This window comes from Tachypleus tridentatus, chromosome 9 (assembly GCF_004210375.1).
Source record: "Tachypleus tridentatus isolate NWPU-2018 chromosome 9, ASM421037v1, whole genome shotgun sequence".
NCBI classification, from domain to species: Eukaryota; Metazoa; Arthropoda; class Merostomata; order Xiphosura; family Limulidae; genus Tachypleus; species Tachypleus tridentatus.
The window spans coordinates 43,306,464-43,319,210 of NC_134833.1; the positions used below are offsets into that span (position 1 = coordinate 43,306,464).

The 12,747-nt window shown below is 31.1% G+C and overlaps 1 protein-coding gene across 24 annotated transcripts in view; it reads right to left on the reverse strand.

Moving 5' to 3' along the window:
• Positions 1 to 573: 573 nt before the first annotated feature.
• LOC143225154 (transmembrane protein 220-like) overlaps positions 574 to 12,747 on the reverse strand; it is a 111,517-nt gene continuing 99,343 nt past the window's right edge. For 14 of the 24 annotated variants that reach the window (XM_076454082.1, XM_076454081.1, XM_076454080.1 and 11 more), the window contains 3 exons: positions 7,904 to 8,042; positions 5,224 to 5,289; positions 3,770 to 4,089 (listed from right to left, as the gene is read on the reverse strand). In XM_076454082.1, the coding sequence (XP_076310197.1) occupies positions 3,966 to 4,089; positions 5,224 to 5,289; positions 7,904 to 8,042 (329 nt within the window). In that variant the 3' untranslated portion in view covers positions 3,770 to 3,965. The other 10 variants (XM_076454074.1, XM_076454075.1, XR_013013647.1 and 7 more) reach the window with 10 other exon arrangements.

A 12,747-nucleotide genomic window follows, 5' to 3' on the forward strand; every position in this document is an offset into this window, starting at 1 on the left:
CAAAAAGCTTGGTCACTTGTTAAGGAGGTTCTGGGTTGCCCATACGTAAAGAGTTTCCTCTCGACCTGGCTGATTTACTCCAAAGGAAAGGAAAAATCCAACACTTTTAGAGCCAAGCAAGTTGCAGGAATTAGTGGACCAACTTGGGGAAATTCGCTTGTATGCCTAATAAGGATCTGCTCCTTAATCAATGTTAAAGAGCTTGGTTTTCCCTGTCATGCCGTAGTACATTAGTACGTGTACCTAAACAACATTTCCTATACTGATGGTAATAGCCAACCGATGTATTAATGGAAACATAAACATGGCCAGTCAGTATGGTAGTGGAACTAAAACACGGGCAGTTAGTTTGGTAATAGAACTTGTTACGTATTATAATTTATTCCGGGCAAGTCTCCGATTTATTATGTTATGTGCCTTACCTATTATGATTTCCAATAACAGAAATTCTGATTTGAAGTTAGAAGTTAATTGAATGTCGATATGTATCAAATTTATTATATTTGTTAACACGATTGATACACACAATTTTCTTTCTTAACACAAATGTACTTTAATATATAAACAACAATACAATTTATAATAACGTTTATTACAAATAATGGTTTATATACAAAAGTTTTACAATCATACAAACAATACTGAGTCGTCTATTTGTTCTAGAACTGAATATTTTACTGGCGGTTAACGAGGAGCGAATTATTGTTCATATTGTTACACTTCAATTAATGGCTAGCCTCATGCTGTTTACAAGCTGACTTTTCTCCGAAGACGATATCTAATGTCATCGTAAAAATACTAACATCCGATATTAATTCACTGAGGTTAAACGGATCGTAATAATAGAAATCTTTTAACTTTCCCGGGTAGTTATCTGTAGTTTTCCAATTAAAAAGCGTTTGTAACAATCTGTCCCTCTGTGTGTAGCGATGGTTACCTTTTCTACTCATTAGGCGATGTTCTCAAAAGTTCAGTTGGCCCAACAATACTTGCATTTGCGTACATATATAGACGTTGTTGATTCGTATACTTGAGAATCTTCTACAAATTGAGAGAACAGGCGAGTTTTTCGCAAGACACATTTAAGAATATACATTACATGTATTTCTAAATATATATTAGACTGACATAAACACATATATTAAGATAAATGTTTAATAGTAAATACATTACAAACTACAAACATGTTCATTCCGTTTGGTAATAGAACGACAAACATATATGGTCAAATGGATAATAGAACTACAAGCACGGCCAGTCAACTTTGTAATAGAACAACAAACATGGACAGTCAGTGTGGTAATGGAACTGCAAATATAGTCAGTCAGCTTGGTAACTGAAATACAAATGCGGCCTATTAGTGTGATAGTGGAACTACAAAAGTTTGAAATACCTAAATGACCTTAAGAAATGCTTTTAAAACAATGCTTTATACCAACGCTACAATATTCTCTACTAAATGTGACAAAATGTGTTTACATTTCCCTTCTGCAAAGGAGCGTATATAAGAATTATTTGCACTGTGTGATTGTGCGTATGTAAGGATAGAAAAGCAATAAATAGGTAGCATATATATATATGTATATATAATAAAACACTGGAAAATCAAACTGTTACGTTTCTCTCCTCGTGACGTCAAAGGTCACTTTCAGAATGTAATTTTCATGAGAATCTATAATTATAAAAAAATTCATAGAACGCTTTCCAACTACATATAAATAACCTAAATTAAATGCATATGCTTTCGAAATGTACAACTATGTAATACACTCCATGTATGAATTAAATATATTAACAATGCTCAAAAGTGAATAAAATTAAAGTTTATCCAGTATGTTATCCTTATTATAATAGAAATTCTCTTAATATTACAGAAATGTAATCTGTTATCCTATAATTTTTACCTCCTTAAATCTTTATCATAATTCTTACTAGCTTTGCATAACCAATTGCTTCTGACCTCTTACTTTTATTTATTTAAAGTATACGGTATAAATACATGTACTATTGAAGAAAGTAGGACTTATCTTGACTTTCTGGGAATTTCATTTGCTAGTCGTCAAACTCTTATATTTGGCACAATAATAATTCGCAATATAAAACAAAAAGTATTTACTGGTAGTTAAGCACAAAGCTACACAATGACTATCTGTTCGCTGCCCACCATGGGTATCGAAATCCAGTTTCAAGAGTCGTAAATCCGCAGAGATACCGCTGTGCTCTAGAGGAATGAACATAGTAGTATGAATAGATGTGTAAAAACTACGTCAAAAGATCTTCCACGTAACAACGCCGTACCGCTACAACACAAATCATCAATCATATTGGACTGGCATTACTCAAAATAACAGCTCTTTACTGACCCAAAGATCTTATTACCCTGTGTAAACTACCATGATTTCGTGTTCCAAGTATATTGATTCAATAAATTTCCCTTAAGACTACTTCTTGAAGTTGTCTTCCAGCAGCTTTACTTCTGTTATTGTGAGATACGTACAACAAATCTATTTTACATGTTTCTATACATAATCTACTCCATGTTTCAACAGTTCCTTTTTTTATATGAAATGTCTTCTCTCACGTGGTTAACGTCAGACTTCGCCCTAATATTCCCACTTGTAAAATGAATTTATAAATACTCTTCCTGCCAAATTGGGATGATGTGTTTAAAACAAGACATTGAGTGTCTTGATGTATCTGATCATAAAAATATCACGCAAGAATTTATAGAAAACTAGTAATAAAATTTCAATATAATATTATTTCAACTTTCTTGTGTCCTTCAATCGTGCAGGTATAATTTAAGTTAGTCAACAAATCCACTTCCCTCGTCGAAGGTTACAGAAATCGCCATTTGGAATTAGAATAATATGGATATTTCGTCAGACGTTATTGACTCCATCTAACATAAATGCAGTGATGCGTCACAAGTAGTATACTGAACCACCAAAATTAGCAAAGAACTCACGTTGGACGATAGCTTAAATCATTGGATCAGATTAAATCTTTAATTGTACAAAAAGTGAACAGTGATTTTAAATGTTTCGTTTGAAGAGGGGCTGGAGTGATATTGTCACATTGAAGGATACAAAGTTTGAGTAACGTATTAATACCTTTCTAGTTCCCCATGAACGCACAGGGATAAGCGTAAGCATTAGTGAGCACTGTACACTATTGAGTTTAAAACACGCATATCAGCACAAGGCAATGGTGCAAAGTTTGGAAAATCTGAAGCTTTCTTCATGTACCACTAACTCCGTCTGGTAACGTGTAAAATGGTACAAAAATTAAATGTGTATCTTGACTGATAACCCACTCTGTTCAAGTACCACGACATTCATGTTCTACATATTTCGTTCCCACAAAAGAACTTGCAATGAGATTGAATAATTCCGGTATTTAGAATATGAGAGGAAACTAGAGAATGTTGACATTGTAGTGACAAGAGCTATGCAAGTGTTTTGTTTTTTTTAAACGGATATCATTTGCTAATGAAAACAATGTATGTAACTAAAAGAATAAGATGTTTTAGCAAACAGTTAAAGAGTATAAGTTGTATTAACCACAAATATTTGATTTGTACCCACAACTTTGGAGCTGTAGCGCCATTACGGCATAAATGAAAGGTGTGCTCCAATTTAAACCTGAAATAACTCAAACATGTAAAAATATGCGAGTGTGTTTCAAGAATGTGTTAATGATATGCAACAGGAAATTACAAAAAGAAAGAATTGATGTTGTACCCGAACACAGTAACTGACAAATATCATTAAGATTTATAGATTTATTTGTATAACATTTGCATTTAAGACATTAGTACTCTTTTCATAAACAGCATCATGAAGTGCAAAGTCGAAGTAAGATTACCCTCGAAGCTTTTACAGCACAGTCCGTCATGGACTACTAGTATAAAATAAAATTACTCTCAAACTATTTCCAAGCTCAGTCTATAATGGAAGGTTAAATCATAATCCAGCATATGATGGTAGGTTCTCTAGATAACACAGAGCCCAGAGCAGCAAGAGGAAGAAGCTACAAATGATAAGGAACGCAAGAAGTATGAAGTTCTGAAAGAATGGTCCCTGCAAACTGTAATAAAAGAGACAATTTGTAAAGATACGTATAAGTGTGAAATTTGGTATTATTTTAATTTATATGTTATTTTTAAATGTTATTCAATTGTTACATGAAGTAAATTTTAAAATGTTTACAAATTTAGAAGATCTACATGACTTATAATAATAATTTTTGTTTTCTTGCTCACTCTTTTATCATGAAACGTGTTCCGTCATTGTTTGTAAACTTATCCCAAAAATAAAGAACACACTGCTGGTAGACGAGAACAATTACACTTAGGGATAAGAAAATAAAACAGGCTAGCGTTATGAAGGCTTTATTTACTTGTTTGTTTTCAGTGCATAATGGGCTACCTGCGCTATTCTACCTTGTCCTGAATTCTACCTCTATAAGCCTGTAAATCTTCTGTTGACGCACTAGTGGGCGATTAGGAAGAAAAATATGTATTTGCTCAGGGATGAATCATAGGTGACGTAGTGTAAAAAAATCAGCAAATATATATCAGCAAAGAACACAAATATCAGGAATAGAAGTGTATTTTCATAGAGCAGCTAATATAGATCTGGAAGAAAGAAAAATAACAGAATATTTAAACAGGTAAAGACAAGGATAATGAGTATAAACATATGGGAAGCAGGGAAATATAAGTGGATAAAAGAACGTAGAAAATACACATGAGAGAAGTAGGAAGAAAGAAAAATAACAGAATATTTAAACAGGTAAAGACAAGGATAATGAGTATAAACATATGGGAAGCAGGGAAATGTAAGTGGATAAAAGAACGTAGAAAATACACATGAGAAAAGTAGGAAGAAAGAAAAATAACAGAATATTTAAACAGGTAAAGACAAGGATAATGAGTATAAACATATGGGAAGCAGGGAAATATAAGTGGATAAAAGAACGTAGAAAATACACATGAGAGAAGTAGGAAGAAAGGACACATATATATGATGTAAAGACCTGGGAAGCTAAACGCATTTATAAACATGAATATGGTAGAAACGTTTAAGTAAAAATTAAGACGTAAGAAATATGTACATAACATTAAGTTAAGTTATGCTACAAGTGTAATAAAAGTATTGACTAAAAACTCTTTAAATTACAGAAAACAGAAACTCTAATAACATATTAAGCAAAATATACCTTGAAATAGGAACTTCTTTACATAATCTCAGCCAAACCATGATAATAAACACACCACATAGTTCTCTAGAAAGAGAAAACAACTTCACCATCAGGACGGATTATTCTGTGTGAAAATATATGCATGTATGCAGTGTATTTTTACATATTATATAGCATTAAGTGTTCAAATATCTTTTGTTTTTGAAAGGAAGCGATGATAAATAAGTTCTGTAAAATGTTTATTCTGAAGTGTGTTTTTTTAGAATTCAGTTAAAATTTATATGTGTATTCAAATATTATAATAAAAACACATTACTTTATACTCATAAGTTTACTTGTTTACATTTTGAGATATTATTACAGTCATTTTTCATTTTATTTCCACATACAAGTAATGCAGTAGTCTTATATAATAAAAACGTACTGTTTGAAGGGATAAACGTTCTACAGAATATTTGTTAAAATTCTTATACATCTAAACTTAAATGAAAAGCATGAACTGTACCAGCCACCTGATAGGTCATCAATTTCTTTCTTTCTACGAGTGAAATTAAAATTTTAGATAATAAAACATTAAGTAGTTATCATAGCCATAAAGTTGTGATCTGTCGTTCATATTAAAATCGTATAAACAGTTTTACTAATTCTACGTATTAGTAAATTTTGTTAGGCTCAACAAAGAGAGACGGGAATGTTTAAGTATGAAAAATGTATTAAATAAGTAACATAAAACAGTTACATTTTTGTAATGTACAAAACTTTATACTGAGTAAATTATTTTTCCCATAGAAAGTGTACTGCTCTATTGAACTAGGGTTTTAAAGTTAAAGATCTCAGAGACGACTGTTTGATGGAAATGCCATCCCCAATACTTATACCATGTTTTCTCCATATTGTCTTCATGAATTTATCATTTAATACTTTTTATTACGAAAGTTTTCTCAACGGTTACTCAAACTGGAAAATTTAATGTTTTTTAAACGACTTATTTACCGCAGCTACTGCATAATAGCTTTATCGAACAAAATCTGTAGTAAATTAAAAGAAACTTTAACTCAAAGTATTCATATTTTCCATAAAGTAAATTATTTTTTTAATTTTACTTTCGTTAATAACACAATGTAACACAAATTTTGTTCCTGGATAGTATGTGTTATTTCTTAATTGCTTATGTTGTAAAAGTACAGAAACTGGCCATTATTCCCTTCAAACTTTGCTTTTGTGATCTGGATAATGAAATTTAGAAATTAACCTATTTTCTATGTAAAAACTAGCAAATTTGCACATTTTCATTTACATAAGGTCTGAATAAAACAACATATGAATCAAGGTTTACATGTATTTATGCTAAAGTTATACAAAAATGAACAAAAAAGTTTAGAAGTGAGTAGTTTTTTTTTTAGATTTGCGACTGTAATGTAAATTACTTTCACATATCATCCCCCAAATATAGTCTCTTATCATGTTTCGTTATACGCTCCCAGGTCAAAAAAGCAAAGTTTGAAGAGAAAAATAGGTCTTTTCCATGTACTATAGGCATAAGCAATTGGGAAATAACATTTTCTCTCCAGGAACAAGTAAAAGTAAAAATTTTGTTAGTGGTTAAAAAAAATTATATATGCTTGTATTACCAGGATTATTTTACACTACCTGAAGTACTTATCCGTTGGACAGGTGAAATAAAACCTCGTTTGTAATAAATCATAGAAAATTGTGCTTTTTTTTTCTTAACATGTTAAATATATAAAAGTGCAATACAAACACATACATATATCAATACTAAAAAGAAAGGCAAACTGTTTTCAATAATTCTATTAATATGAAATTAAATGAGGGTCACCCTCCCTCTCACGACTTTACTCATGTCATTCTGTATGTCAAAGTTTGGTGGTAATTGGTCAAATTACGTAGAAATGTATAAGGAACAAACACACACTCATATTGATGTTTATTTATAAATATTATTTGTATATATGGTTGTACCACGAGAGATACTACTGGATTACAGCCGAACGATCGCTAATTCGTGGTTTGTTTATTTCTTTTGTTGTTATGCACAAAGCTACACAAAAAGCTACTTTTGCTCTGCTCCTTGGATATCGAAACTCGGTTTCTAGTAAGGGGCGCTGTCACTCAAGCACGTGTATGAAGCTGATGAGGTAACGTGTTTTAATATTTATAATTATTAAGCTATAATCAATACCAGGTTGAGTTTTGGTTACTATCTACGTTCGTCACTTGCTTTGAACAGAAATTAATATTAATTAAGACTTCAGGTTTGACCCAATGAAAAGATGAAAGTTATAAGACAATGAATAATCTAAAAGCAGTGTTTCTAGCTGTATTTTTTATTTATATCAAACCTACTAGGACAATCTGCCACTGGTATAATTATGAGCTACTGATCAAAGGGTTTGCTTGTTTCTTTGTTTTTTTTTCTATTTCACGCAAAGCTACACGAGGGCTATCTGCGCTAGCTGTCCCTAATTTAGCAAAGACTACAGAGAAGACAACTACTCATCACCACCTACCACCAACTCTTGGACTACTTTTTTACCAACGAAGTAGAGCAGCTCACGCCCAAGATGAAATATATGGGAAGTAATTCATTTCTAGCGATATAATTTGTTTAGAGTTTAAGTAAAGCAAAAACAATGCAAAAAACATAATTAATACGTGAAGCAACTACAAGACGTGCCTGCCTTTTTCGTAATTCACTGGATTGATTCCGTAGAACTGGGGATCCATTACTCTGGCAAACTGAACAAGTAGGTAAAGAAAAAACCCAAACGAAGTTATAAAATGTAGAAAACAAGCTAACCTCCACATGAAGTTACCTGTATTCAAGAAAAGAAAAAAGACATTTAATATGCAAGCAGAGAATGGTCATATATTATCTATTTTTCTAGATAAGTAGTACAACATTTTTTCTCAATCTAAAGAAACAGACACCATATACCAACTTCCCTATTATGCATTAAGTTTTCTCATAACAATAACTTAGGACTTAAAACAAGTAAAAAATAAAAATGCCTTAATTTATATGTACTAGCAATTCGATATATTAAATTATATATAACACATTGCTCATAGAAAGATAAAAGCTTTTATTTTCAGTTAGTCAATTTAGCTACAAGTTTTGTCTCTTCAAATTTCTCTTTTCTTATAACTAGAGAGAAAGATGAAGAAACACCTCTTTTGAACTTCTAGTAAAAACATCCTAACAAAACAAACAACACTTCAGAATGTATAGTATATCTTTTACTAGAAATTAGCTTAAGAACGAATTTTGAATAAAAAGAAGAACCAATAATACATTTTCAAGATGGTAAGTGTTATCAAATGCATATTGAGCAACTTATCATTGTAACGGATTTACCATTATGTATTTTTTTATATTTGATGTTTATTTTAGTTAAATACATATTTATACGTGTAGTCTTTACTGTTAAATGTGTATTGTGAAAATCCCGCCTATTCTCTAAAATTGTTGAAAATTCTCGAGCGTAAGAATCAATAAAATATATATCTATGTAAATACAAGTATCGTTGGGCCAACTGAACTTTCTATAACCTCGCCTTAACCCTATAACCCTAAGCGTCAACACGGATTTAATCAACGCCATTTTGAAACTACTATTCATATTACATTTAAAATTTATTTAAACCACTTTAACATGAATGTATTTTAATGACATTGTTATTACCATCAAGTACTTTATGACCTTATTTTTATAATATCTGAGTTTTATTCCTGTATTTTAAAAAGAAACATTTTAAGACTGCAGGTTTTGTCAGGTGACCAACTAAACTTTATGAGCTATTATACATGATACTGCGAGAATATAATAAAAACTGTTGGAATCAAAGGCAAATTAAAGTTCCACCTGCCTTTCACCTCTCTGGAAAATTTCCAAGAATTTTTCGATGGGAAGATTACATTTTGTACAATTTAATATTTTTTAAGCTTAAGGTCAGCAACGCCCATTAGCAAAGTGTTGCTAGATGACGGTTTAAAGCTCAATGACATGCGTACAGCCAATAAAAAGAGGAGATTTCACACTATTCAGTTATATCCTGAAGAAACCTCTACCAATGCACGGATTTATAACATGAGATAAACGTAAGCTTAGTCCATTGTTTTCTTAAAGTTTACCTAGTGCTTGAGAAGTGCTTCTCGCCTTATATGCATTAGTTTGTTAAGCAGTTAGACTGCATTTAGATTTTGAGTCTGTATTTTAATTAATTATGTATTATTTATGTTTATCAATGTATATTTGAAAATGTTACTTCTTTTTTATACTTAACTTGATGTAGTTTGACTTGTGAAATAATATGGCATTATTCGCGTTTGCAAGCTTTTGTAAAAGAGTTTGTGGACGACCTTGCCCTGTAATAACTATTAATAACAGTGAATTCATGCTAGAAGGAATTAGACTGGCATACATGCATCAATAATAAAAGACAAATAATTGAAAAGAGAAATTAACAATAAATTATAAGTGAAAAAAAGATAAAATGTGAAATTGTGCATATAAGAAAAATGCATCTATTCTAGTGAATTTCTACAAAGAATTGAATGGTACATATGTATTTTCATTGGTTTGCACTTTATGTTGATGATAACAGATAAAGTTAAATATAGTAGAGAACATGGAAAATAAAAAATTACTTTTAAAATATTTAATATAATTTATACATCACCACACGCGGAGAGATAGTAATACTGGTTTTCTACAGTCATTATACTATAAATATTGGAAGCTATAATTGTTATAAAATCTTAATAATTCGAAAACAAACTACAGATATTTGACCAGAAACAGTTAAATATTTCGAGCATTATAAACCGTTCAACTTCAGATAATTAAATTCCGACGTTAGTATTTCTCCGAGGACATTTGATGTCTTCCTTCTTGAAAAGTGAGCTTATAAACCACGTTAGGCTAGCCAAGAGTAAGACTATCTAGCTATTCCAGTCAAGACAAGTGTACCCGTGTATCAACATAGAATTAATTTGCTCTCCGTGAACCGTCGATAAAATATTCAGTTCCAGACCAAATAGAAGACTCAGTATTTTTTGTAAGTTTGTAAAACTCTTGTGTTGTTTGTTTGTTTATGAATTTCGTTCAAAGCTACACGAGGGCCATCTGCACTAGCCATCTATAATTTAACAGCGTAAGAATAGAGGGAAGGCAGATAGTAATCGCCAGCACCAGCAACTCTCGAGCTACTCTTTTACCAACTATCCGTTGTAATAACCGTTATTAAAAATCGTATTGCTGTTTGTATATTAAAGTACAATTCTGTTATAAATAAAATTGTGTGTATGAATCTTGTTCGTCAATATCATAAAATTGTTACATTACTTCTAAATTTGAATTAAAAAATAAACTCGTTTTCGGGCTATTTGAAATTGTAATACGTAACACAATAAATCGGAAACTCGTTCTAAATAAATTATAATACGTAATAAACAGTAACTGTCTAATTATTATCATGTTTTATTTAGGATGCACAATCTCATTGGATGTAGTTCACAACGCTTGAGAACGAGAATCTTCCACTCAAGCATATAGGTCCGAAAAAGTCAACACAAGAACACGCACAAATACTTTACGTTTTCAGCACAGGTCCAAGTAAATCAACACAAAAACAAACACAATTATTTCACCTTATCAGCACAAGCCCCAAGAAATCAATATAAGAACATGTACAATTATCTTACCTTATCAGAAAATGAAGAAATAAACTAAATAATCTGCACAATTTAAAGAAACCAACTCAAGAGCACACAATTAAATATATTACCTTATCAGCACAGATCTGAAGAAATTAAAGAAAACACTCTCACTTATTACTTTATTAGCTCGGATCCGAAGAATTCGATACACACACAAATATCTTACTTTACCAGCACAAGTCAGAAAAAATAACACATCAATACTCACAAATGTGTTATCTTATTAGCACAGGTTCAAAGATATTAACACAGTTTCGAAGAAATAAACACAATCATCATCACCGTTAAATAAAAATAAGAAACCACTATAAGACATAGGAACAGCTTGCTTCCTGATACAGGAGTGCTACAGAAGTATGTTCTTTTTTGTGATTTTAATATGTTTGCTTGATGTGTTGTTTTTCTTGTTATAGAAGAAATCAATAGAATGGTTAAAAGGTTATTATGTATTACAATTTCAAATAGCCTGAAACTGAGCTAAATGATAATTTGGACTTAAAAGTTAAATAAATGTTAATATGTATTCAATTTATATTTTCCAGTAAGATTGATACACACAGTTTTCTCTTTTAATACAAATATATTTAAATATACAAACAGTAACACAATTTACGATAACAGTTTTCACAAATAATGATCTATACACAATAGTTTTACAAACCTACAAGTAATATTGAGTCCTCTATCTGGTGTGAAACTTCCTTGATATCTTATCGAGGGTTCAAGATGAGCAAATTAAACATTACTTAACAGGGAGCTAGTTAGCTCTGCGTTCGTCGTTCTTCGCTGATCACATGTCGAGTTTTTCACCACTGAAGTTATATAATGTCTTCGTAAAAATACTTAAGCCCTATGAGAATCCATTATATAATGTTCGAAATTTATAAACTTTCCCGTCAAATATCCGAAACTCCCCATTAATAAGCATTAATCACAGTTGTAGCTTCTGAGTTTTATAACATACTAGCTGCAGCCAACCAATTATATATACTGTCCTTTGGCGCGTCACTTTGGTTATATTTATTGGCGTGAGACGAGTTTCTAGAAAGTTCAATTTAGACAATAATATATATGCTACACTACTTTTTACGTATACACATATGTTGTTTATTCTTACACTAGAAAATCTTCTACATTTTAGTGAATAGGCGGGAATTTCGCAATACGCATTTAACAGTATACGTTACGTACATTTCTAAATATAAATTTAACTTAAACAAACATCGATATTAAAATAGATGTATGATAGTAAATTCGTCACAAGTTAATCAAGTGTATCATCCTGCAATAGATTTGTGTGTGTATGTCACTTGTCGTTTTTCATACGTTCTTTTTTCTGTGTGTTTTGCATATTTCCATCCTCCAGTTTGTTTGCCATATGTTGCTTCACTTTTGCGAGGACGTTTTCTTTATTCGTTTTTAGGTAGTCAGTTCTGATAGCACTAATAATATGAAGACTATAGTGAGGTACTCCTGGGTAAAACATTTGATTCTAAGGTAAAGTACTGTAAAGAACTAAATAAAACAAATAATTTGTTAAGTCTCAGAAACCTGAGCCGTCGATTACACAGATCTGTTGTCCAATTTTTTATGGCACTTCAAAACAAATTACTCAGTGAAATTCTTTTTAACTTTAGAAGAACTTTATAAAGAATATGTATTTTCTGCAGAGTATGTATTTTATATGTAATATTTATATGAATTTGCGCTTTCTAAATTTTGAAAATATTTCATCAATATATTTTTAACAATCAATCAAAATACTTACCTCTGTCGCAGCTTTCGAACGCTGATATTTT